Source organism: Chaetodon trifascialis, chromosome 8, assembly GCF_039877785.1.
Source record: "Chaetodon trifascialis isolate fChaTrf1 chromosome 8, fChaTrf1.hap1, whole genome shotgun sequence".
NCBI lineage: Eukaryota > Metazoa > Chordata > Actinopteri > Chaetodontiformes > Chaetodontidae > Chaetodon > Chaetodon trifascialis.
In genome coordinates, this window is record NC_092063.1 from 16,447,689 (window position 1) to 16,472,328 (window position 24,640).

Genomic DNA, 24,640 nt, shown 5'->3' on the forward strand with positions numbered 1-24,640 from the left:
ATGGCAGCCCCCCCCCCCGGCATAAAGGGACGAATCAGGATTAGAGCCATACCACAACAAATGAAGACATACACACACAAACATTAACACAGGGAAAGAGAGGACAGCCACATGGAGACTCAGTGTTATTTATTTTATTTTAAAATAATCTTACTTTTCTCATTTAGTTCTTTTGAGTGTAATTTTGTTGCCATGCCTTAAAAGTTTGCTACTATCCACTTCTAAACATCTCAGGACCTCACAGCAGAAGTCCTCCACTGAGGCCTACATCTTTGACTTTAAATAAAACTCTTTAATAATAATAATATTAATTTTATTTCTGTAATGTTATCTCATTTACAAAAAGGAAAATATTTGTGGAGAATTAAAAAAAAAAACAAAGAAAAACAAAGAGACCGTGGCTCAAAGCATTAAAACTCATACATTTGATATGTTTTTTTCCCCTGTCAGCAGAGGATCATAACGGCTGGTTAAATGAGAAAAAAAAAAAAAAAAGAGCCTAGATTTTCATACATTTCATTAAACATTTAATGAAACTGCTTGAGCTGTTGTTCTTATACATACAATTTAATACACGATGACTTTATCTTTGAATTACCTCAGTGATTCACCTGGAAATCCAAATGTAGGCTGAGCTACGGGTTAAAGGATAATCCTCTCACTGCCTACACGGACGCTCTTTCTACACGCCCTGCGGTTAAACACAGCTCCACTGTAATCTGCGACTCTGTAGTGTTTCAGATGAGAGCGACAAATACCCAGTGTTAGTCTAAAATCAGGGAGAGAAAAGATTTCCTGCGGGTGGCAGTGCAGACTCCGGCTCCTTCCAGCCAAATGATGGAAATAATCCAGCGTCTGTAGTCATTCTTTTGCTCGAAGAAATGCTATTAACCTTTGGCACAAAGTTAATTGCTTTTTTCAGCGGTGGCCTGAACTCTGCATCTGAATTTTTCGGTGAGTTCACGGGGTCACGGGAGAAGGTAAGCATTTGCCTCAGTTTGATTAGCCTGCTTAAATCTGATTTTCAACCTCCAGTGTTGGCACTCGTTATTGTTATAACAGGTCATTTAGCGTCTTTTCCATGCTCAGGCCTCTAAATTGAAGCTCTGATTTTATGGTAAAATGACCATCGGCCTGATATCTACTATGCTGGTATAATGGATGTTTAAGCTATCCCTTATTTTGGGATAATAGCTTTCTTTTTTTAGCTGAACTTTTCCCAGAATAATTCGAGTCCCAGCAGCCTTTTTAAGTATTAATAAAATGATAGCTACAAGCTACTGTAAGATCCTACAGGAGTAAATTGGCACAAAGCCTCATGAATAAGTGGAATAATTATTTAATCATTAAAGTGAAGCGCTTAGTTTCCTGTGTGACTGTTGTCTTTGCTGACCTTTAATATTTCAGATGTAATTTTGCATAAAAAGCCTTGTAGGTGCAGATTAAAACGCGCTATGTTTAGTGTGGATGCTAAGCTCTTGAACAGTAATCATGATGTTTTCCTGAATAGCAAATGGAATAACTTCATTTGAAATGGAGGAAATCATGAATAAACATCATGAAATCAGTAACTGACCTCTCTCTCTCTCTCTCTTTTTTTTTTTTTTTAAACAGAGAGCTGATCACCTCCTCAACAGCATTCCCGGAGAAAGACATTTCTGTTTAGTAGGGTTTTGTTCAACATGCATTTGGGGGACTGGGACTATGTGCATGCATGTCACACATGTACCTTTGGCATGTACCTTCTATCTGGGCAGATAGAAAACACATTTCTTACATTTCCTGTTTGGCTTCATGTCGCCGTGGAACAAACTGTTCTGCATAGAAAGTTCATTCCCCGCTCAGCAGCGTCTTTGAAGTCTCATTTGAGCAAACATAAAGGGGTGCACAGTTTTCTTGGTGGGTTGAGGGATGTGTTGGACAACCGAATTAGAGGTGGATTGGAGGAGTCTGCATGTTGCCTACAGGAAACTGTTCTCGTCATGGCAGTGTGGAAGGAGGGGGATGGACCAAGCAGGACAATAAACAGGGAGGAGTTTAAGTTAAAAGGTAGTGAGAGGAGGGGAGTACATGTCAAAAATAACAAAAGGCATTCAGGACAAGGAGACATTTACACGCACAAAGTGCACATCAACTGTTGTTATTTACAAGTACAGCAGTCCTTCAAGTTTCCAGTTGAGTGAAAACAAAAAGTCAAAATGTAAAGAACAGTTAAAAGATCCAATAACACAGCTGTTTTTGGAGGGCCGATACAACAGAACATATCCACATGATGCTGTGTCACACTGTCCACTCTATTTACAGGACTGTACATACATACAGGTGCAATTTGCTCGTTAAGGTTTACACTTCAGCGAAGCAAGAGACGCCTCCGGCTTCTGACATGGCCTCTGACCATGGACGACGCACGCATGCACACGCTCTCGCACTCCCACACGCAAGCATGCGTGCATGTGAGACTGCGCAGGCACACGTTATCTGTACACGCTGAGATCGAACGCACACCCATCCTCTCACACACACGCTTCAACACAATGCTGTCTTCTGATAACTGCCACAAAGGCTCTCCAGGTGGTTCGCTCGGACATATGTGCTTTTACCAGTCTGCATCTTCCTCTATGTAATAATCAGGCGTTGAAGTACCATCAAACAAACCGGGGTCAAGGGATTTACGCTGCTTTCCCCGGGCGAAGACGCGCGACAGAGAGCCCAGCCCCATCTTCTCTTTCTTCTTCTTACGCTTCGCCTCCTCCAGATCTTCTAGGGACTGGAGGAAGAAAGAGAAGGGGAGAGCAGAGGGAAGGAGGAGACGATGAGATGGGCGAAGGAACAGAGAGACGCAAGAGCAGGAAGTCAGTGAAGGGGTGCACAGTGGGCGATTAAGACCAGTGCAGATAAAGATCACAACACAGAGAGGAAGTGACACTTGACATGCTGCCAGACATGCGCTTATTCAACAACCACAACTAGGATTCACAGAAATTCAAGTCACAGCTGCAGAGCGAGTGCACGACAGGCTGCATGGGGCAAACATGAATTCAGCCAGAACGGTGGCGGAGGGAGAACAGCAGCGGCCAGGGAGCAGGACAGTCGGCAGGTACAACAAAGGAGGTGATTACTTGGCAGAGTGCAGTGGCGGGCAGCTCTTACATTGCAGAGGGAGTGAGTCCGATGACGCGGCGAGTTGATGTCGCTGGGTGTGGATGACCGGTCTGCCTCCAGCGCCGAGGCGTCGGAGATGATGGAGGGCTGACGCGAGTGGCACGGGCTCACCCGCACGGCAGCCACTAAAACGGGACGAGAGGGAAAAGAGAAAAGGCTTGTTTTCTTTGGGGTGTGTGTGTGTGTGTGTGTGTGTGTGTGTGTGTGTGTGTGTGTGTGTGTGAGTGTGTGTGTGTGCGTGTGCTCAGGCACCCAGAGTAGCGAACAGGGACAATCTGATTCCTCTCAACAATGCCACAACACCCTTAAATAAAAATGCCTTTCAAAAGCCTGAAATTATTTGCAATCATCTGCAGTTGCTAAGCAACAGTGAAAACAGCTTCACAGAGGTTGGGCGAGTGTGTGTGTGTGTGTGTGTGTACCAGTGAGACTGATACATACTGTACAACCCATTGCATAGTGATTTGGGGGTTCGTGACTGTTCACACACTTTGCCAGTTTTTTGTCTTTGTGTGCTTCTTTCTCCTGATGTCCTCAATTAGTGAGCAGCCAGTCTGAACCCGAGGCTGCCCTCAAACAGCTCGAGGACGATGGAGATGGACTCCTTCTGTGGTAGAAATGAGGCGTGTGGAACTTTTTCAGTCTGATGAAGTTCAGTCTGATGTTTAGACACGATGTCTTCTGATTTTGGAAGTTCTGGATGAATCTCCGTCAAAAACATCCCCATTTTACATCAGGATGCGCCACGATTGACGAGCTGCACTGCTGCAGTGCAACAGAGGGGGGAAAGCAGTGCTATTTTCCAGCCACAAGGAGTCAAAGTGGCTGAGCTTTGGGTAAGCTGTGTGCTCATTGTGCTTTGAATTTTAAATGGGAGTCAATGACAGCTTGTGCTCTGGACTGCAGATGCCTTTCACCTGCAAATGCCTGTTGGGCCAGCCATGGTTCACATGAGCATAAAGGACTTGTGTGTGGTGTATGTCTGTACAAGGGAATTCAATCTTGAACCTGCAGGAGTAGATGGGTGTTGGGGCCTGAAAGGTAGAAATAGGACCCCCCCCAAAAAAGGGCTGACTCCCACAGAACCTGGGTCACATTACAGCTACATCACAAACAAGATAAATGAATTCCACATACTCATTTTGTGTAAAAATGCATTTAACCAGACAGAAACGGCACTTAACACCCGCCTGATCCTCAGCCACCACTCTCTAATGAAGAGGAAACATTTCTGAGCGGCAAAGACACACGGGAGCCGTGAAGCCAAAGAAACACGTCCACTGTAACGGCTACATAAAGCGCATGAAATGTCACGACCGGAGCATCATCAGTGGCCAACGACGTGGTCATACTGAGCAGATGGCGGGAGTGAATGTGTTTGAAGCGGGTTCACATGAGCATGCAGAGGGTCAACGATGGTGAAACCACCTGGTGCCAGTCAGCTCCTGTACGGGATGAGGGTGTTCATGTCGGCCTACCTTGTCTGTCCGTGGGATGGCCCGTGTGGACATGGAGGGTCTGCTGACTCTGTCTGATGGCAGCAGTCAGGGGAAGGTCGGCCTGCATCACCCACTCCTGGTTGTTGCCGTTGACAACCGTTTCCGTGGGCATGGCCAGAGAGTGACGCTTGGGCACGTCCTTGGTCAGGGTGGCGAGTGACTGTTTGGCCTTGAGAGGGTAGACAGGCAGATTTCAGGCAGTCAGAAAGATACCAACAATCACTTTCCTGAACTCTCTGGGTTGTTTTTGACTGAGCTGGTGTTCATGTTGTTTTTATTTGTGCGTATGTCACATGTGTGCATGCCGAGCTGTGTACCCAGAATCCTCTGACAAGTCTCTGAGTGCATGTGGACATGTGAGTTCTCTCCCCTGGGCTCCTCGTGGTTGCTGTCTCATGAAAAATGCAGCTGTATTCATGTTGGTCTTTTGTTGTGTGAAATCTCTTGGTGCTGCTCCTGAGAGCGCCCAAGGGGGGAAGTAAAAAAAAAGGAGGAGGACAGAATATCTGGAGGAGGTGTCTCCTGTTTGCTTCCTCTCTGCGGTGGAAGTTAGGGGTTGTTGGGGTGTAGAAATGGAGATAATGAAGCTTTTCCATAAGTTTAATGAGTAACATTTGCTCTGTAGAGCCTAATCACAAAGCACAACTCCCCACATTTTAGTGGGAACAGAAATGAGCTGCTGGAGCCTTGGGAAATGTGTTTGTGCATATTTTGTGTCTGTCAGACGCTTTTCTTTTTTCCCTTTGTGCGAATGTTTTTGATTAGCCTTGACATGTCGGTGTTTTACAAATGCTTGAAATCTTGTTATTGTGCAAATCTTCTCATCATGCCAAGCGACGGCAGGCTGCAAATCAACACAATCAGCCTCACTGCAATCATCTCTACCTGCCAGCGGTCAAACGGCTATCAATCATGGTCTTTGACATGCAAAACACAATACAATCACACACCTTTGCAGTAATCATTAGTTGACAGAATATTGATGTATTCTTCCCCAAGCAATTCACTGCTCAATTAGACCTAAAACACATCCAGATCAATCACAGCGGGAATCTGTGGGATCACTGATGTTAGGATCACTGGGATCAGTCAGGGTCGGCTCAGGGTTAGTCAAAAACGTGCAGCTGAGGAGGGGCTTTCCAAAACGACAACGACGTCACAAGTAGGAGAGATTTCCAGGGAGCGGGAGGGTCAAGAGAGGTCAGTATTTCAAGCTGGGGGCCCATCTTACCGCCATGACCCTAGGAGAGTAGTCCCTGTCCGCAACCCGCTCAAACACCCGGAACTCCATTCTCTGATTGACAGAGTTACTCATCTGGGGGGTTGGAGACATGAGGGATGGCTATATTGTACAATCAGAGGCTTTCTGTGTTTGATTATATGCATTAGACACACAGTGACAGACAGCATGATCAAACGTGAATGTACAGCTATTGTTTGTCCAAAATATCTTCTTTTCCCTGCGACGCAGGTGTGTCTGAGCCGTGATAACTTTCTCTTTTTCCGGCTTTTTTTTCTTTCTTTTTTTTTCACGTGTGACCGTCTCACCATGGCCAGCTCAGCCTCCAGCTCCTTGATGCGGTTCTCCTTGAGGTCCAGCTGGGAGCGCAGCATCCCCGTGTGCTCCGTGGCTTCCTTGGTCTGCCGCCGCAGATCCCACTTCTCTCTCTCCAGCAGGTCCTTCTCTTTGGCCAGCGCCTTCACCGCATCCTCGCTCTCCTAGTAGACACAGAGATCCTGATGGCTTGGCTCACATATCAAGCATGCATTTGAAGAATAAACCGAGTGAGTCAAAGCTGCTGAACAACAGCATTGAACCTGATTTCAAATCAGGCAGGGTCAGAGTTTAATTTGCTCATTACTGAGATGATGTTAAGGCTGGAACGACGCCTTTTACTGGCTCACTGTGTTAAACCTGCCGTATACGTAACACCACAGATACTACATGTTCTTCTCCAGTCGTTGCTTGGAAATGAAAACACATACCTGAACATCTCATTTTAACACCACGGAAATGTCTCACTGGTAGAACGGAAAGATTTTCACACTCAATAAAGGTATCTGTGAAATATCACACATTTTGTTTTAAAGACTAATCACTCATTATTTGGTGGTGCTGTTGCCTGGACACATGCTATGTGCATCCAACCAACACAGCAGCAACAGGGAGACTTTTTTTATGGATCTCTTTGTGCACGTGCACCTGTTTATGCTCGTGGCATGGGTGCCGTACTTTTCTGTGCTGCTCATAGTTGCGTATGAAGTCGCGGAGCTGCTCCTCCCGGCTCTCCAGCGTGGCATAAAGCTGCTGCATCTGGTTCACCAGGTCTGCTTTCTCAGCCTTCAGACGCTTGCGGTCCGACTTCATGGCTGCAAGGAAAGATGAGAGAGATAGAGAGAGAGAGAGAGAGAGAGAGAGAGCATCAGACCTAATCACATTTGGTTGTGTTGTGAAGTGTCTGTGTGTGCATGAATGCCAGCAACATTTCAATATTAATTGCAGAAATGTAATAAAAAGTGAAATCACTGTAAAGAGGTCACATGCTAACATGCTTTGAGGTGTTTCATGGACAGTATTTCTTCTTCTTAAAGTCAATATGTGTTGTAGCAGTTTCTTCATGAAGTACAACTAAGCTATGAAGCACTTTGAGATATGAAGCGCTTAAGTAAAAACATGAAACACATCTGCTCCTGCTGGTTTAATGTGGTGTGACTGCGTGTTGATAACGGGGTGAATCACACATGAACCCTCCTGTCAATCTCGTCCCTGCTGCTGGATTCGTTAGAGGCTGGGTCTCTCTGTTCATCTATCTCTCTGCCACACACTCGCTCTAATCCCCTGGCACCTCGCCCACGCATCATGATAAAGAATGTGGCTCAGTGTAGTTATTCACAGAAGCTCTAATTTTCTCAAAGACAACATATCCTTCTTCCTCTCCTCTGCATCTGCCTCTTCTCTCGCTTTCTCTTGATTTTCATGCAAGGCTGTTTTCCAGACATCTGCTTGCTTAGAGCCGAACACCCCTCCAGCTATCTTCCCCAACTGACAATATATACTTTATTTACATTCTCTGTGTTCTTGCTGTGTTCGTTCACCGTTGTCTCCGTCGCTTTGACACCCGTCCTTACAGCACAGCAGCTCTGACTGTCTGATATTTTGTAACATCACACGGTTCTCGTTTTTCCTCTTGCTTGTTATCACGTGTTCACCTTTCTCTGTCTTCCCTCTTTTTCTCGCCCCTCCAAGCCAGCTGTGTGTCATTAATTAACTTATATCACAGCCTAGTTAATTGCTTGACATTCACAAGTTGCATCTGGGGAGCATGCTCAGGCAAGTGGAATGGAAGTGCAGTTTTACAAGGACAAATTCACCCTCTCGTTTCCTCCACGCCATTCTTCTCCTGTCACCCTTTCATATGACTCTCTTTCACCCGTTCTTTGGTAGAGGAGCCCCCAAGCGAAAGGGACACTCAAGCCAAACTAGCCGGCTAAAGGATAGACAAGAAATATCCCTCACTGGCCAAGAGGAACAGGAAACCTCCCAGCACCTGCCTCAGGAAGCGTAATCAAAGCCGTCTTTGAGACGAGCCAAAAATGCTGCCGCTGCCTCACATCCTGCACCTGTGACCGTTTGGCAGCGTTAACCCTCCTGGTGTCGGCTACAAGAAAGCACTCACTGTGACTCTGTAAAAGGATCTATTCACACTCACAAATCATGTTAGCACTGTTGCTTTCCATTTTGTATGAAGACTTTTAATGAACAAAGATGGTCCTGGGGCTCATTGCTGGTTATCTTACACTGAACAATGCAGGGGAGATGGGGAAGCACCAGCATGTCTCCGTCTGCTGACAGCCACATACCTGACTGATTTATTCTGTGGCTCAGTCCAAGCCTCCAAGAGTTATTACCAGATAAAACAAGAGGGGACCACCTGGGAACCACACAGAGCTGAAGCTAATGTGTGCTGAGCTGGAGGAGGAGGAAAACATCGAGAGGAAGCTACTGAGGAGGCTTCAATCTAATAGTCTTTTCATGGAGGAATGATATCTTATTTCTTGCCTGTCTTGCCTATCTTGACTAGGGCTGCATGGTGGCGCAAGCAGGTAGTGCGCGTGCCTCACAGCAAGAAAGTTGCTGGTTCGATTCCCAGGTCGGGCCTTTCTGTGTGAAGTTTGCATGGTCTCCCCGTGCATGCGTGGGTTCTCTCCGCGCACTCTGGCTTCCTCCCACAGAACAAAAACATGCTCGTTAGGCTGATTGGTGACTCTAAATTGCCCCTAGGTGTGAGTGTGAGCGTGAATGGTTGTTCATGTATATATGTTGCGATGCAACGCCTCCCGCCCGTTGACAGCTGGGATAGGCTCCAGCCCCCCCGCGACCCCGAAAGGGAAAAGCGGCATAGAAAATGGATGGACGAGTTTATCTACTCTTTCAATCGAGCTTTCATTTATGTCTAAAATGTGCATCATGCATGTGTGCCCACATGCACGGATTCAAAAAGCTGCTCCAGGAGAGCTGATCAGGACTCGGACCACCGTTCCCACTGCCCAGTGTGAAGAACACCTGCCTGCATCACGCTCTCCTGACACTTTCCCTTAAAATCTGCACAAGTGCTTTTTTGGCTCATGATGGAAAAGCTCCTCTGCCACCGAAGCCGCTGTGCTTTAAAGTAGTTTACTGTGAGAATCTACGACTGTAGTGGGCTAAAAGCCTTTGTCTGCTGTGCTCCTCAGGTAACTCCTGCTGGCTGGAGGCACTTCTATTACAAAAGTAACTTTAATGGAACAGTTTGGCATTTTGGGAAATATTCACTTTCTCTCTGGGAGTAAGATGAGACACATGAATGATACCACTGTCATGTCTGAATGATAACTCTGAAGCTACAGCCAGCAGTGGGTTAGTTTAGCTTGGCATGAGAACTGGAAACGCTTGAGTGTCCGCTGATGTGAAGTTACTGCGATAGGCCAAGAAATAATCCTGTACATAATTCAGATTTTGTTACCAGTCAGGCTAGATGTTTCCTCCTGCTTCCAGCCTTTATGCTAAGATAAGATAACCGGCTGCTTGCTCCAGCTTCGTGTTAAGCATACAAATGATCCAATTTTCTGTAAGAAAGTGAACAGGCATGTTTCCCAAAATGTCAAACTATTCCTTTAAATAAACAGATATATAGATAAACATATAGGCTAAACAGACAAACACACACACATATATATAGTGCAAATACAGTAAATATAGACAACAAGGGAATATGACAAGCTGGTCTTTTTTAGCATTCATCTGAATTAGCTATTTTTTAATTGCGTGCTATTTGCCGTTGTGCTTCCTCTCAGCCGCTGCAGCAGGGTTAGGGTATGTATGTGCAGCAGAGGAGGGGATGATGCTGCAGGAGACATTTCGTGTCTGTTTTGATCCTTTTTTCCTGCTGTGAAAAAATGTCCCCACAGGAAACCCTTTTGTAAGTGACATGAATTCGAGCTGACCAGAGCCGCTGCTGTTTGTGAAGAAGCAAACTACAAGCTGCTAACAGCTACCTTTCAAGGCTGCAGGGGGTCACTGGATAGATTTTTAATGGATTATCACTTAAAAACACCACGTGAATATGTGTCATACCAGTGTCAGATGGTTTTCATGCTCAAAGACTTTCTGACTGACCCTTGAAAAAAAAACAAAACATCAACCTCAGCCATCTTGCTCACTGTTCCTGCCTATCAGTGTAGTAGCTTTTCCCATCCCACTCACTGCTTTTCTCTATGCAAATAACAACCCTCATTATCTGGTGTGCCTCATCTATTACGGTACCAATATAACAAGATCTGAGCCATGACTTGAGCGAAATTACACGGATTTCTACATGCAGAAATAAATGAAGAGAGTATGGCAGCACTGGAGGGGTCTTAATGTCTGGCGCATATGCAATTTTTCATGTTCAGTTTACCTGCCACAACAGACATCAGCATCACAGAGACCCACTTATCAACACCCCCTCAGAAAATGATGTTCTTCACAGTAATGAATGAAAGCACTCCACACTGACACTACTCCATATAACTTGGGTCCTAAAGAGAAGGGACAGGCTTTTAGTCGGCTCTTAACATAATTATTTGGGGAGAGAACAAAAGAGACATCAGCTCATTGGAGGGAGTCCAGTGTTCACGGTTTGGGATTTTAAATCTGCCAGCTGAATAATGAAGTAGCAGCCTCAGAGCTGCACAGTGTGCTCACCTCCTCACTTCCTCAGGGAGAACAAACTCATGGGTTTTATGAGATTGATATTGGGGTGCTACAGCGCCAGACTTCTTTGAAGTCGTGCTGATATTCCAGCACAATAATTAAAAGTTAATTAATCTTTCATCATGAATCTACAAACCGAACCAATGACATTTGACCCATTTTATAGGTTTATGCACAACCTTATGAGCTAACCATTAAAAATAGATCAAACATTGCTCACTAAGAGGTGATCTGGAGGGTGTGTGTGTGTGTGTGTGGATGTGTTTTCGTGTAAATGAGTGTGTGTACAAGCTATTTAAACAGCAGAACTGACACATCGGGGAATCAGCAGGGAGAATCGTGCTTTGATCCCATAACTGCGCCTCATTACTCACCTCTCTGCCTTCACTGGATCCAAAACAAAATTAACCGCTGTCGTAAAAGGCTGAATCTGAGCTGTGAAACACGGCTGCAACAGGTGAGCACAAAGAGCAAGTCAGCTGCGATGTGCTCTGACACCACAATGCTGACTGAGGTACACCTGATCACCACTAGGGGCCACTGTGACCCACGCACATGTTCTCACTGGGGAACATCTAATTTGAATAGATTGAGGCGCAAATTTGATAGCAAGACAGTCCTCATTACCTGTTCTGATGAAGCTGCTGCCAGAGTTTAGGAATCAATCACAAAAGATTTGCAAACGCACACCAGACCACGATGACTTTGCTTATTTTAAAATTCAATTGGAGTCTGAAATGAAAAGCCTTATTTGTTTGAAAATGAAAGACATTGCTAAAACCGCTGCAAATGTTATTGGGTTAAATAGCCTGATGGGATTTGGCGGCAGTGTGTGTGTGTGTGTGTGTGTGCGTGTGTGTGTGTGTGTGTGTGTGTGTGTGTGTGTGTGTGTATTGTGGTGATCAAGCACCTGGTGAAGGAAGCGGCCTTGTAGTCAAGGACAGAGCTGCTCTCTGAGTACAGTGTAGCGTGAAATGACACTAAACAGAGCAGGCAGACTGTGCTTTGATGATACGTAGCTGTCTGCTGCTTTCATTTCAGCTCTGGATTGACTGGGAGTCCGTCAGTGATAGTAATTAGCCAAAGTGGAAATAGCTAATTAGAAATAAAAAACAGAGAAGGCCAGCTATACTTTGAAAATTCATTTAACAAAACTTTGTTGAACAAGTGCAGAAAAAAAGAGGTGGATAAACCTACGAACACCTTTTGTAAACATGATCTGCATTCGCCAAATGCTTTATTTTCTCACAGCAGCTTCACTTTGGGCTTTGGAGACTGTGAGGACAGTTTCAGTTCATTGCCATTTGTGTACTTTGAGATTGGGGGGAAGAAATGAAGCAAATAGCAGCTCTTGGGTTGGATCGAGCGCCGAGGGGCATCATAACAAAACCTGCAATTGTGTGAGGTTGGCAATTACCCACGATTACAATTATAGTGCTCACAGGCTAATGTCTGGCACACAGTGGGAGTGAGCTCAGGCCTTAACATGGAAACGGTGTGGGCATCAGACCAAACAAAGGCAGAGGGGCAGACACAGGAAGAGGCAGAGAGGGAGAGAAAAGTAGTGTTCATCTTCGTGTTCTCCATTTTGTATTCATAGGCACCAGAAAATCTGCATGCAATTCAGCCACAGACCGCCTGAACCGAAGGGAGGAGTGGCAACACAGTTTCTGTGAACCCTTCCCAAAGTAAACAGGTATTATCTCAAGTGACAGCGAGCAAAGGAGGGGATGATGCAGTTGGTTCACGCTGCTTCATCAATCCAGGCTTTTGCGTTTTCATCCAAAGCAGAACAACAGGAAAAATAAATAAATATAAACAGAAAAAAGCTCAAAGCTCCTCTGCTTCACAATAATCGTTGGTAGCACTTCAATAAAATCCCCCAGGGTGTTTCAGTTCTCCAAACATTGCTCTCATTCTTTGAGAAAAAACACCTTGCCAGAGCATCTGGCGGGATGTTCACAATATGCCAGCCTTGATGAAATCAAATAGAGTCGACATCTCGCCTCCAATCAATTGGCAGCATACAGGAATTGCTGTAGTTAATGAGGGATTCTCAAAATGTTTGACTATGTATGTTTTTTCAGAAGCCACTTTAAAAGCCCAAGAACTATGACCATGTCCAACAACTAATGAGTCTTTTTTCACTTCAAAACACAAGAAGTCATCAGGCAAAGAACGCTGAGAAGAGTTGGGAATAAACATAAGCAGGCATCTGTTTCTGTAGGAGCGATCCAGCGACCACAGCCGATGTCACCCTGTGAGCAAGCCCACGATTAGACGTAAACCCCAAATTTACCAACAGTCCGACCCTGCATTCAATCCAAAGACAGTGAATTTTATTTTCCGATTAATTAAAAACGTCGCGTACAAGCAAAGCCAATGAGCTCAGTTTGCTCGTTGGATTGTTAAACAGCATCTGAATCGCTCTTTTAAAGAGGATCGGATTGGAGGCGACGATTTTTGTGACTTCCCCAAACAGACAACCCAACGAACACAACCACTTACATGAGCCCATGAGCGCTTTTTTCACGACTGAGTCCTGCTTCGTTCACTTGCGCACAGCAGTCAACACTATGAATGCCTTTGAGGGAAGGCTGCACGATTCACTGCGTCCCGCCTTTCGTTATGACAGAGGCATTTCATGCTGCCCTTGAGTGTGTGCGGCCATTTGAAACAGATATAAATCTGTGTTTCATGCACAGATGATGCGTTTTATCCCAGAGACACGCTGAAAACTGTCTCAAACATCTTTGTATATCCCTCCCACAGTACACTTCAACAGCCCCTCATACTTGGTGTACAATGAAAAAACAGCTGCTAGTATTTGCTAATATTTCTCTGCTTCCTCACTTTCACCTAAAGTGTCGGTTTCCTCTCAACCTTTTCTTTTTCTCCTCACTGTCCCTTATTCCGTTATCAATACCCACAAAATAACGTGTCTTTCCTTGACTTTCCCTCTGCATGCTGTCTTCATCAATTTAAACCCACACGCCACAATTATCACCAGCGCTGTCAGCGCCACGGCCAAGTATCTGCAGCACAGAACGCGAGCGCATTCGGTGGAAGCAGCTGGAAAAGCAACACAAACAAGAAAATGAGGGAAAATGGGATGACAGATGTGTTTCCACTTTCTGCTTGGAAACAGCTGTAAATATTGCTGGGGACAAAGCCAGAATTCACTGGCTGCTACCCACAACATGCAAACACTACAGCTAATGCCGTTGCTGGCCTTTCATAGCTGTCTTAAAAAATAGTCTCCTTGGAGTAGAAGCAAGCCGCAGCGTCGGTGTATGAAGATGGAGTGTGACAACCGTGGACTAACAAAAGAGCTGCGAACCAGCTACTGCTGTACAGGCCGGGCCATGTGGAAAATAACAATAAAAACTATAAATAATTCAGAAATCATGCTGCCTCCACCACAGACGCTGAATTTCTTTCTTTCTGAGGGTCACTCTCTGGTCACAGGCTGTGCTTGAACCTCGACTTCTGCTCACTTACTTACATAGAGTAGCTTTGAGAGCGAAAACAATTACAAAGCAGCCACAGGAACATCTTCTCACTCAAGTTCACAGTCGCTCCAATCGGGCTCTGAATCCACTCCATCAGAACCAAACTCCCAATATGACAACCAATTTCCTGTAGTCCTCCCACATACCCCATCTTAATTGCAGACCAGATCCACCCTGCTTAACGTTTCAGGACCTTGTAAGCCAACCAAAATCCCTCTTTATAAAGCTTTCATTAGCTGCTGATTGCTGTCAGTGCCCGCTGGGCTTGGTAGGCTTTGGCCTTCATTAACAGGCCTGAGTCACACAAATGACTGTACGAGCCTGCGTGCAGTCTGTTCAGACAGCCAAACATCCAGCCGAAGAGGAGATAAGTATTTATTTGATGTGTGCTCCATTGTGCTCTGCCCCGGTCCATTTTGTTTTTGTTCAATTCTTCCAAAAAGTGTAGGCTGCGAGTGTCAAGTGAAATGTCACAGCAACAGAATCCCCTGACAGCATGTCATGCGTTTGTCTGATACCAAATGGCGGTTTTGTGCTCTACATCATTCCATGGGTGATAATTCTTTGAAAAGAACGACTCGCTGCCACGCTGATGACATCTCTGCTTGATGTCCTGCAATCCACTGAGCACTGCCTCGCACAACTTGTTCATTACCCTGTGCAAAGACTCCATGAAGGCAGTATTTAAGTGTACTCCCAGTTTGCCTTCACTCATACATAAAACAGCAACAGAGCCCCAAACACTGCAGTTGTTGGTCATTAACAGAGAGGAATCTGCACTATATAAACTTTAGAAGCTCTCAAATGGTAATTGTTGAGGGCTAAGGCACTCTGCACTGTGCTCTCTTTTGCTAATGAAATTTCTGTGGTAAGCTTAATGTATTTATAATTACATTTAGCCTGTATTTAAACCTTAAAACAAATCATTTTATTATTCCTTTTTATTAAGCTATTACATCATACCTGTCATATCTACGCCAAATAAATCAGCCATATTTCACACCATATTCTAATCGGCAGGTAGAAAAGCACTCATCTTCAGCTTGAAAACGGCAGCATGCAAACACTAAAAGAAAACCAGGAGGACGTGCTACAGCACACGGTGCTGCAGGTACATCAGGTTACGTGGGCGATGCAGAGTGGGAACAGAGTGGCGTGATTTGCCTGCAGCGTGGAGCAGCTTTTTTTGAAAAGTCAAAGCATCAGCGTCCCCTCTCACCCTCAAAATACCGCTCCATCTCTCCAGCAGGACACATGCTAATGGGCTCTAATGCAGCTAATGGGCAGCATTAACCACAGTGTTACAGAAAGCCGCGTTGGAGGAAAAATGCACTGGTTTGAAGTCCTGCGGAGCGAAATGCAGCGGGTTTTCTCTCAGCACGGGGGAGGAGCGGCCAACAGAAAACCTCAAGCAGAAGCTTTGAGCAGGAAAAGAAGAATGATGTCACTTCATATTAACTGGGCAAAATCCAGCCACAGCTGCTCGTGTTGTGTTCATCAAAGCAGGGCTTTCTGAATTGTCCTTGCTCACTGTGAATCATAGCAAACTGTTAAATGTTTCAGGGTTGAATGATCGGTGTGTGTACACTAAGCCAACGTGTGTGTTTGTTAATAACCTCTTTTCACAAGTTGATGTGATAAGAAATGTTGTTTACTCTGCTTTTAAGGTGCAATTTTGACATCTAACCAGATGAACATTTATGTTCTAGGCTCATTCACAGTTTTCTCAGTTTTTTGTGCTGATTGCTTGTCCCTGACAAATTAAATTAATACAAACATTTACTGCTCTGGATAACTTCACCAGACTTGATTTTACTTCAAAAAGCAGTAAATGTTTCTTTTCCAGTCGAAAGAAAAAAACAGTCGAATGGCTTCTAGATGGAAGAAGAACTAAAAAGGTTGTTGTTTGGGGCAATTTTGCAAAGATCTCCATGCAGCCTGAATCACACCAGGGATGTTGTGGTACAAGATCAAATTCAAATATATAATTAAAATGAATTCTACTTGCTTTTGCATTCAGAAACCTTTGAAACCCTGTTAAAATGATCCACTCTTGCCCTTCTATCTCTTGCAGCATCGTTGGCCATATTTTGGAATAATAACTGAGCTCGTGTTTTTAAAAACACACGCAGCCTCTTGTCTGCTGCTGAGGTCTTTACCTTGCAGAGCCTCCTTGGCTCGGTCCAGCTCCTGCTCCTTCTGGGCCAGCTGCACGCGAAGCTCGGTGGCAGAGAGCACGTCGGCCGAGCAGCCTCCCTGGGTCTCCTCCAGGTCCTTACTCAACATGTCCTTCATCTGCCGCAGCAGGTGCACCTCCTCCTGGAGCTGGGCCACCTCCTCACGCAGCAGGACTACAACACACAGGATGAAAAGGGAGCTTTTAACATGGCCCAATATATTCTTAGTTATATCCTTACAATGAATTGATCTTAAACCAAAGTAGAAATGTAATTGCGGTCGTTAGAGAAGGGTTGTATGCATATTGGGATCCAACCTCAAAGAGGTGTGTTAGCTTTGAAAAGCTACAAGACTGCAGAAATGGTTACTTCTGAAATGCAAAAATCAATTTAATATCACCATAGGAGGTTATGGTTCCATCTGTAATTGAGATAACTGCAGTGATCAATTACTGCCGGTAATAAGCATCACAAGGCTAGGTGGGGTCCAGAAGATGAGCAGAGACAAGACATTGATATTATAATGAAATCTGTCTTTGTAGCTGCCTGTTGAACCTGCTCTGTGTTGGCAGGAATTATGAGAAAAGGAGGGAAGCATACCAATCTCATATTCAGTGACTGGTGCTTTAAAGAGCCCCCCCCCTCCACCAACACCCCCGCCGGTGTCACAGAGAAGCAAACAACAAAATAAAAGCAGCAGAGAAAAGCAGACTTTTCCTCACAATTTGACTTACTGAAAATGTGCTTTCAAAGAGTCGCCAGCACAGAGAGGAATTCACTCACTTTTAAAACAAGCCACAACAGACAAATGTCACACTACAATTCCTCACATCAAGCCTCAAAAGAGAAATATTTAATCTAAAAATATGTCTTTTTATGCACACTGAATGTGCTTGTCTAGGTGGAGCATATGGAGAGTAATTTATACTGTATAAGGATGAGTAGAGTCATTCTGCTCAATTTCATGCATCCTCAGGGCTGGAGGGTGGAGGGTGGAGGGTGGAGGGGGAGGAGGATGCTGAGGAATACTGCTCAGCCCCATCTCGCATGGCTCCACTATCAAGTGCCTCGCATAAATCACACTTCATCCCCTCACATCCCAGCTCCAATATTGCTGTGTGAAAAACTAAAATCAATCAGAGATGAATGGAAGAAGTGAATATGACAAACGACTGTGAGAGGAGCAGGCGAATCCAAGACCGAACACAGAGTGCGTTTCCTAACAGAGGACAGGGCGATTATTTTGAAGTGTGAACATCTATAGTAAGGATCAACATGCAAAGCCAGATGTGGATTTCCAGCGATGTTCGCTGATTCAGCGAAACAACAAATGATGAGCATTGTGCAGAGCATCAGTGGAAATAATCCTCTCAAACAGAAAGTTTGCCTGTATTGCCCATTTAATGCTGTGTCTTTCACCATAATTACACCACAGCATCAGTCAGATTAAGAAATCTGCAAATGATCGTTTAGAAAATGTTGAGCAAGCTTAATAATTTCACCAAACAACGTTTTTTCTGCCAACGTCCACTTACAATTAGCAGTGATTGAGCCTTTTGTTGTGAAGCTTTGTTATTCCAGAGAGGACAGTAGACTAAGAACCTCTTTGTACAGTGCAACTACTTCTCTGTGCATGTAACAATACAGGCTTTGAATCTCTTCAATGCATCAGCCTTCTCGCTCCTAAAGCTCAGCCTACAGTGTTAAATCATTGGCTGGGTCACATTGGAAACTATCTCTACAGAAGGACTCTGAAGAGTAATGCGAGAAACAGATCGTGTTCATTGACTGTGTTTGGAAAGTAATGAATTTTAGTGACTATTAGTAGAAAGAAAAATGGCTTTTGCCCACAGTTAGGAACTGTGGTTTGTCATCACTCTTTAAGACTAAGCTTCTCAGTTAGCAGGATGATTGTACATCCCTGGACCTGACTATGAAAATAAGAGAAACAGAAAACATGAAACACAAAATACCTTCCAGTATAATACTCTCATGGCAACAATATCACAAAAAAGACCCTAAAATATTACCTTGACTATGAATCAGCACCTGAAGTGAAGACACTACGCTTCACAAAGGAAGCATCTATTGAAGGGACTCTTGAATTCACTACATTGTACAGGTGTCCATGCTTTCTTGTCCATCCCCTGAACGTGTCGTCGGTGACGCCTTCACTGTTGTTGTATGTTGTTGACTGATATGTGAATGACATATCATCATCTTTAATCCTCTGCTCCTGTGATGGCACTAACAGTTCATCCCTGACTCCTCTTCAGCAGACCTGGTGTTATACTCCCATCTTCCCCTCCTGCAGCCTCAGTCGTGATTGATATGTTACTCAAGGAAACGAGTGGGTGTAACACTCCGACAAACCGCCTCTACCAGGTACAATGTCGGATATGTGGTGTATGCAGCACCTCCCTGACACATTTTGGCACCACATGGATACCCTGAGCTCTCACCTCTCCTCCCCGAAACTAAAGTGAACCTTTCAGACCAGTTCACTGCTCGTGCAGCATGCACCTGCTTCCCAGGGCTTTGGAGTCCTTTAATTTGTGTTCACTGGCTAAATGTAAGTGGCCGAGGATAAGGGCTGCCCGCTAAATAACGAAAATGAAATGTAAAAGAGGTTATTAGGAGAAGGGTCGAGAGAAAAACGCTGGTGAGTGGAGTGTCATTACACAGAGGTATACTTAATGGACCCGATAATAGAACCACATTTTACGGAGCAACTCAAGCATCAACGGCCTTATTGGCAAACCAAAGAGCCAGCCCGGTCTGAAAATAAGCGACCAGACACAGTTCATTGGTGTTTAAAAATCCTATAATAGTCACAGACTCGATTACTTATTCATTAAGTTTGCATGTATTGATTGTGCAAAGGCGACAAAATAGGGAGTCATAAATAAGGGACAAGGACACTGAAAATGTGGGTTTATCTTTAATAGCCGAACCATAAATACTTGTTATAATCACAGTTTATATGACACCCACTCCCTTATAGAATTAAACTGCTTCTTCGATAACTGCAGCCTCATATGTTTAACATTTTCTAGATAAAGTCACCAGTACAAATCTCTGAATGCAAAATACGGAGACACTGAGTTTGTTTAACTTGATTTTAATGGAAGCTTTTCCACGTGGCTACTTCTTGGCTAAGTTATAACAACCAGTATGAAAACTGATTTCACTGCTGCAACAAAGAGAGGAAACTTCACTTCTTACTGCGCTTCCTGCTGTTTATCACAGTGGGACACCGAAAGCTGTAAATAAATGCCATGTCATCGAGGTAACAGATAGGGAACAGCAAAGTGGCTGCTGAGTGGAAGCTGTCTGTTTACAATTCACAGTCCAATCTAAATGCATTTAGTTACTCTGCAGCATCGAGCTTACACAAACATCCAGATGATATAAGACTCCTGGGAACTACATGCGCGCTAAAAACTTTTCTGTTCTCCACTGCCTTGGACTAAAACTTTCATAATTATCCACCTTCATCCTAAACTACCTTCTATTCATTACAGTTTTAATCTTTAATCTTTTAATTTATTTTACAATCTTTTTTATCCTTTAAATTTGTGCTCTAATGTTTTATGGTACTCATTTTTAAAGCGGTATGTAAAGCACTTTCTATTACCTTTGGGAATGAAATGTGGCGGATTCATAAACTTGCTTTATCTTCGTGAATTCCATGACTGTCATGGAAAATTTCCTTTTACATTACATTACATTCATTTGTCAGACTCCTATCCAAAGTGACTGCATTCAACCTCCACAGGAGAGAACGACAGAGCTGCAGTCCATGTCCTCAAACTGTGAGCACGTCCCTTAAAGAGAGGGTTATAGACACTGGACCAGGGTGTCAATGTGCACTTAACATAATGACATTAACCCAGGAAGTGTTATAGCACCACAGAAACTATTATCAAAAGGTTATTTGAACATGTTCGACTGGCCATGTGAAGTCAGGCTGAATATACTATGAACAGTATATAATATTAAAGGAAAGAGTCACATCGCTGCCTGTGGTGCAGAGAATATGTTGCAGAAAAATATACAACTACAAGAGATGCGTAAAGATAAAAATAAACCTATGGGAAATATGGAGAAAATTTGGATTTTACGTCCTCGTTCTGTTGCTTGCTCATTTAAATCCACTCTGTGACTCGGCTGTGGGTCATAACTCTGAATTTCGACATTCTACCAGCAAGAGGACCCTCAAAACCATGATAGGAGATGTGAGATTAACTGGCTAAGTATGCCACAGTAGTTATTAGAGTGTGTGAGGTAGGAACAGATATGTTATTGTCTTCTGCAGCTTTCTGCAGGCGAGCACGCTGCTGGAGCACTCTAGATAAGGACTAAAGGGGGGCCGGGGGGGTGGGGGTGAAGACAGCCCCCTATTTTTCAATGTCTGCATCGTCTCTAGGTTGGCAAGAAGCATGCGCTGTAGCTCTGCATTACAAATGACAGTCAGAGTGGGAGCCTCCTGATAAGTGCAATCTCTCCTGCTCTCCCCTCCAGGACGTGCAGCTCATTCCATGGAGGGTCCTCTCCTCCCTGCACTGTTTGCCAACCTTTGTGTCATGGAAAGCGTGGGCTCATAGTTAAGCATGCTTATATATATGCAAATAAGCATAATCATCTTGCTACATGTTTCAGGTGTTACATTTTTCCATTTATTGACTTATTTCTATTTTAATATTTGGGAAATTAACACACATATTCTGGCCAATCTCAGAATCCACTGGCTATCGTTTCATGACCATGTAGCCTCTGGGAGCAATGACCAGTAGCCACGAGATATCCAGATATGACAGATATCTGCATATGAATGCAGATTAATTTAAAAAACTTGCTTACAAACAGAAACTAGCAGCTTCCGACACTGGAATCTTGTCTGTTGCCTACAGATTCTGCATTCATATGCAGTTATCTGTTTAAACAGGTTATATTCTGGCTTGTGTATGATGCACTTCTGCAAACAGCATACATCTAGTGTCTCTGATTTTTGTCCATAAAATGACTTTGCTCATCTCAAAATGCAAATGTATGAAAATCCCCATGTTTCAATTGATGCTGCAGTCTGGACGAATTAGGTACCATAACAAATTCATTGCAAAAGCCCTGAGAAAAGCATAAAATATGACAGATAGTCAGTAATTGCAAAATAAATGGATAGTATTCATATTAAATGAGAACCTTGGGGAATTTTTTTAAGTGAATTGTAAGAAAGAACGTAACCTGAGAGGAAAAGAATATGAATATATTTCCAAGTTTGTGCTCATGAGATCGTTTCACCACAGCAGCCGCAGTCAAATGTTACACATCTCAACCAAGGCTGCTGTTTTTAGCTCCACTCCTGCTCGACTGTCAACAAAAACGTTCTGGCCTTAATTACCTCTCTACACAAACAGGAAAAAAGAGATGACAAATATAAAGAACGAGACGTTTTGGTGAGCGTGTGGGACTGTGAGCACGCAGAAAGTTTGACAACACAGGGCTGTGTTTTAGTTTGCCGTGGTGAGTCTGTTGCCATCACAACCTCTGTACTGTGGGGATGAGAGGATGCATCAGGGTCACATGTTTGCAGTTAGCTCAGCCCTCGACACCTCCTGCTCTCCACGGGCTGACAGGGGCGGTCTTTACTCCTAAATGACAGCCACCACACAAGTCTGACGTAGAGCATAATGGACATTTTAACTTCTAAAGATATATCCAGTATTACAGTTTGGCTTCTATTCTTGGAGGCATTTTTGTAGTTTTGGCCATTTCTTTTTCATCCATTACGTTATATTCACTAAAACAAAACTATTTTAACTATTATTATCTAAACCATTTCATCTAGAGGAACAGTTAGTACAATCAATATGTCTGTAATATTCCCCATTTCAGAGGAATGGTACTACAGCACAGTAGGTCAAGGCTGAACCTGTAACCTTTGATCAGTGTTTACTGGGAACATATCATCACCTGTTCAGTGGATTTGGCTAATTTGTTGGCAAATGTTGCTTATTTCCACATTTATTGAATGAACGATTAGCTGATTAATCAATTAGTGGCTTGAAAGATAATTAATTTCCAACTATTTTGATAATCGATTAATCTAGTTTGATAATCTGTCAATCGTTTTGATCTTCAAGCAAAAACGTCAAACGTGCTGATTTCACATTCTTATATGTAAGAATTTGCTGCTATTTCTGGTCATTTATAACAGTAAATGACGGTTTTGGACAGCTTTTTGGAGAAAATAAGCAATTTTTTGACATTCTATAGACTAAAACCATTAAGCACCGTGAAAATACTCAGCAGATGAATTAATAATGAAAATAATCTTTAGTTGCAGCCCTAAATGTAACCCAACAGTCATTCTCTTTTAGCTCTGGGTTTGGTCTCTACCTACTCCTGAGGGAGATATCTCTCTCTCTATCTGCTAAATTTGTCACTATGTTAACCAGGTAGTCTACAGTTGGTTTTTAAAGCTTAATGCGTAGAAAACAGCTGCCTGATGCGACTGTGAGAGCAAGTAAGCTAAAACAGTTTAAAGGTATGAACCAGACTGCAAAACAAAGAGTTGCAACTTGCCATAAAACTGGATTTTAAGATGCATTGGCAGCGTTGCTGGTAAAAGCATTCGCTCTGTGTTTGCATTTTACGTTTCTGATACCCAGAAATAAACAAAATTGTGAACAGGGAGTTTATTTAAATGGTAGGGGCTTAATGTGTTTCTCTGACTGAAGTCTTATGCAACTGTGAAGTACCACAGGGATTAAACTGAGGCTAATGACGACTGATCTTTGTCTCAGACTCGATCAGCATGGAAATATGTGCATTCATTGACCCTCCCTCCATCTCTGCCTCCATTCCATTTCAATTCCCTAAACGGGCTCGCCTCCAGTTATTATGATTCATCGAAACAGTAAATAAAATCTCCATCCTCGGTCGCTGCTTAAATGACTGCTTAAATGTGTGCATTTGCATAATAGCGGCCATGCATCAGCTGACATGAAGTTGGTACCAGTGAATTATGAATCTGATCAGTGTCATTTCCTATTTATATGATTTAAGCAAAATAGCTGAAACTATCCTCCTAAATAGTCCTGCAGCCTTTGTGTAACAGCTCCGGTATGGTGGGGACCAGTCATCAAACTGTTCCAAAATATCAGCTCTTCTCTGGGGACACAAAATCTGTCATCTTTTCTCCTGGACGCAATGGTGCGAAAAAGAGATTTCAGGAGAAAATAGACATTTTTTTCAAAACACGTTCTACACCCTGAGATTTTGCCATTTCTCTTGAAATCTATTGGGTTTCTGAGTCCAGCGGATCGCAGTCTAACACAGTATGTTTCTCTGGGACGTTCTTTTGATGATTATTTGTCAGTATGAGGGCATCTCTCTGTCTCCGCATCACTCCGCAGCGTCTCCCACAAACTCTCTTGTCCGGTTCTGTTCTTCCCTCCTCCAGCTCCTCCTCTCTGCCACTTCTACAAAAACAGCAGCACTCACAAAGCAAAGTTGCGAAAGGTCCAGCAATCTGTCAGAGAGTCCAGTGGCCACGAGGCAGCTGAAATTGGACTTGGCTGGAACGGGATTGGAGGTCGAAAATTGATAGGGAATGACAGTAAGTGTCTAGAGGGGGGAAATTTTTTAGATTGGTTCTCCCTCTTCAGAGTGAGTGGGAGGGAAAGACGGGGTGGGGTTCAATTTTTGCCTGTTACCGGAGACAAAATCAATTAACGGGCCTATTGTTCCCACAGAATTCTCATTCAGCCAGCTGGCAGAGTGAGGACATACTGCACAGGCCAGCAGTATAGAGCTGATGATGGCTGCTGCTGTGACAGGCTGTCCTACTCCACCATACATACTACATAATGGCTGCACATATTGTATGCAGTCTGCTTAACAGCATATAAATAATGGAGCAGGCACACTAACTTCAGAAAATCTTGATAAGCCATTTTTTCCCCATAATAACTACAGACACATAATGTGTATGGACTGCTGCAGCTACTGCAATATCTCATCTGACAAAATCAACATGAGGCGGTAACAGTA

The 24,640-nt window shown here is 43.8% G+C and overlaps 1 protein-coding gene across 8 annotated transcripts in view; it reads right to left on the reverse strand.

Annotated features, from left to right (window-relative positions):
* Nucleotides 1-24,640, reverse strand: part of LOC139335693 (kazrin-like) — a 155,555-nt gene that overhangs the window by 2,966 nt on the left and 127,949 nt on the right. For 2 of the 8 annotated variants that reach the window (XM_070969435.1, XM_070969438.1), the window contains 6 exons: nucleotides 16,568-16,759; nucleotides 6,895-7,031; nucleotides 6,210-6,380; nucleotides 4,641-4,830; nucleotides 3,151-3,287; nucleotides 120-2,767 (listed from right to left, as the gene is read on the reverse strand). In XM_070969435.1, the coding sequence (XP_070825536.1) occupies nucleotides 2,597-2,767; nucleotides 3,151-3,287; nucleotides 4,641-4,830; nucleotides 6,210-6,380; nucleotides 6,895-7,031; nucleotides 16,568-16,759 (998 nt within the window). In that variant the 3' untranslated portion in view covers nucleotides 120-2,596. Of the gene's footprint in view, nucleotides 1-119; nucleotides 2,768-3,150; nucleotides 3,288-4,640; nucleotides 4,831-5,892; nucleotides 5,977-6,209; nucleotides 6,381-6,894; nucleotides 7,032-16,567; nucleotides 16,760-24,640 lie in introns of those variants that run through there. The other 6 variants (XM_070969436.1, XM_070969440.1, XM_070969434.1 and 3 more) reach the window with 5 other exon arrangements.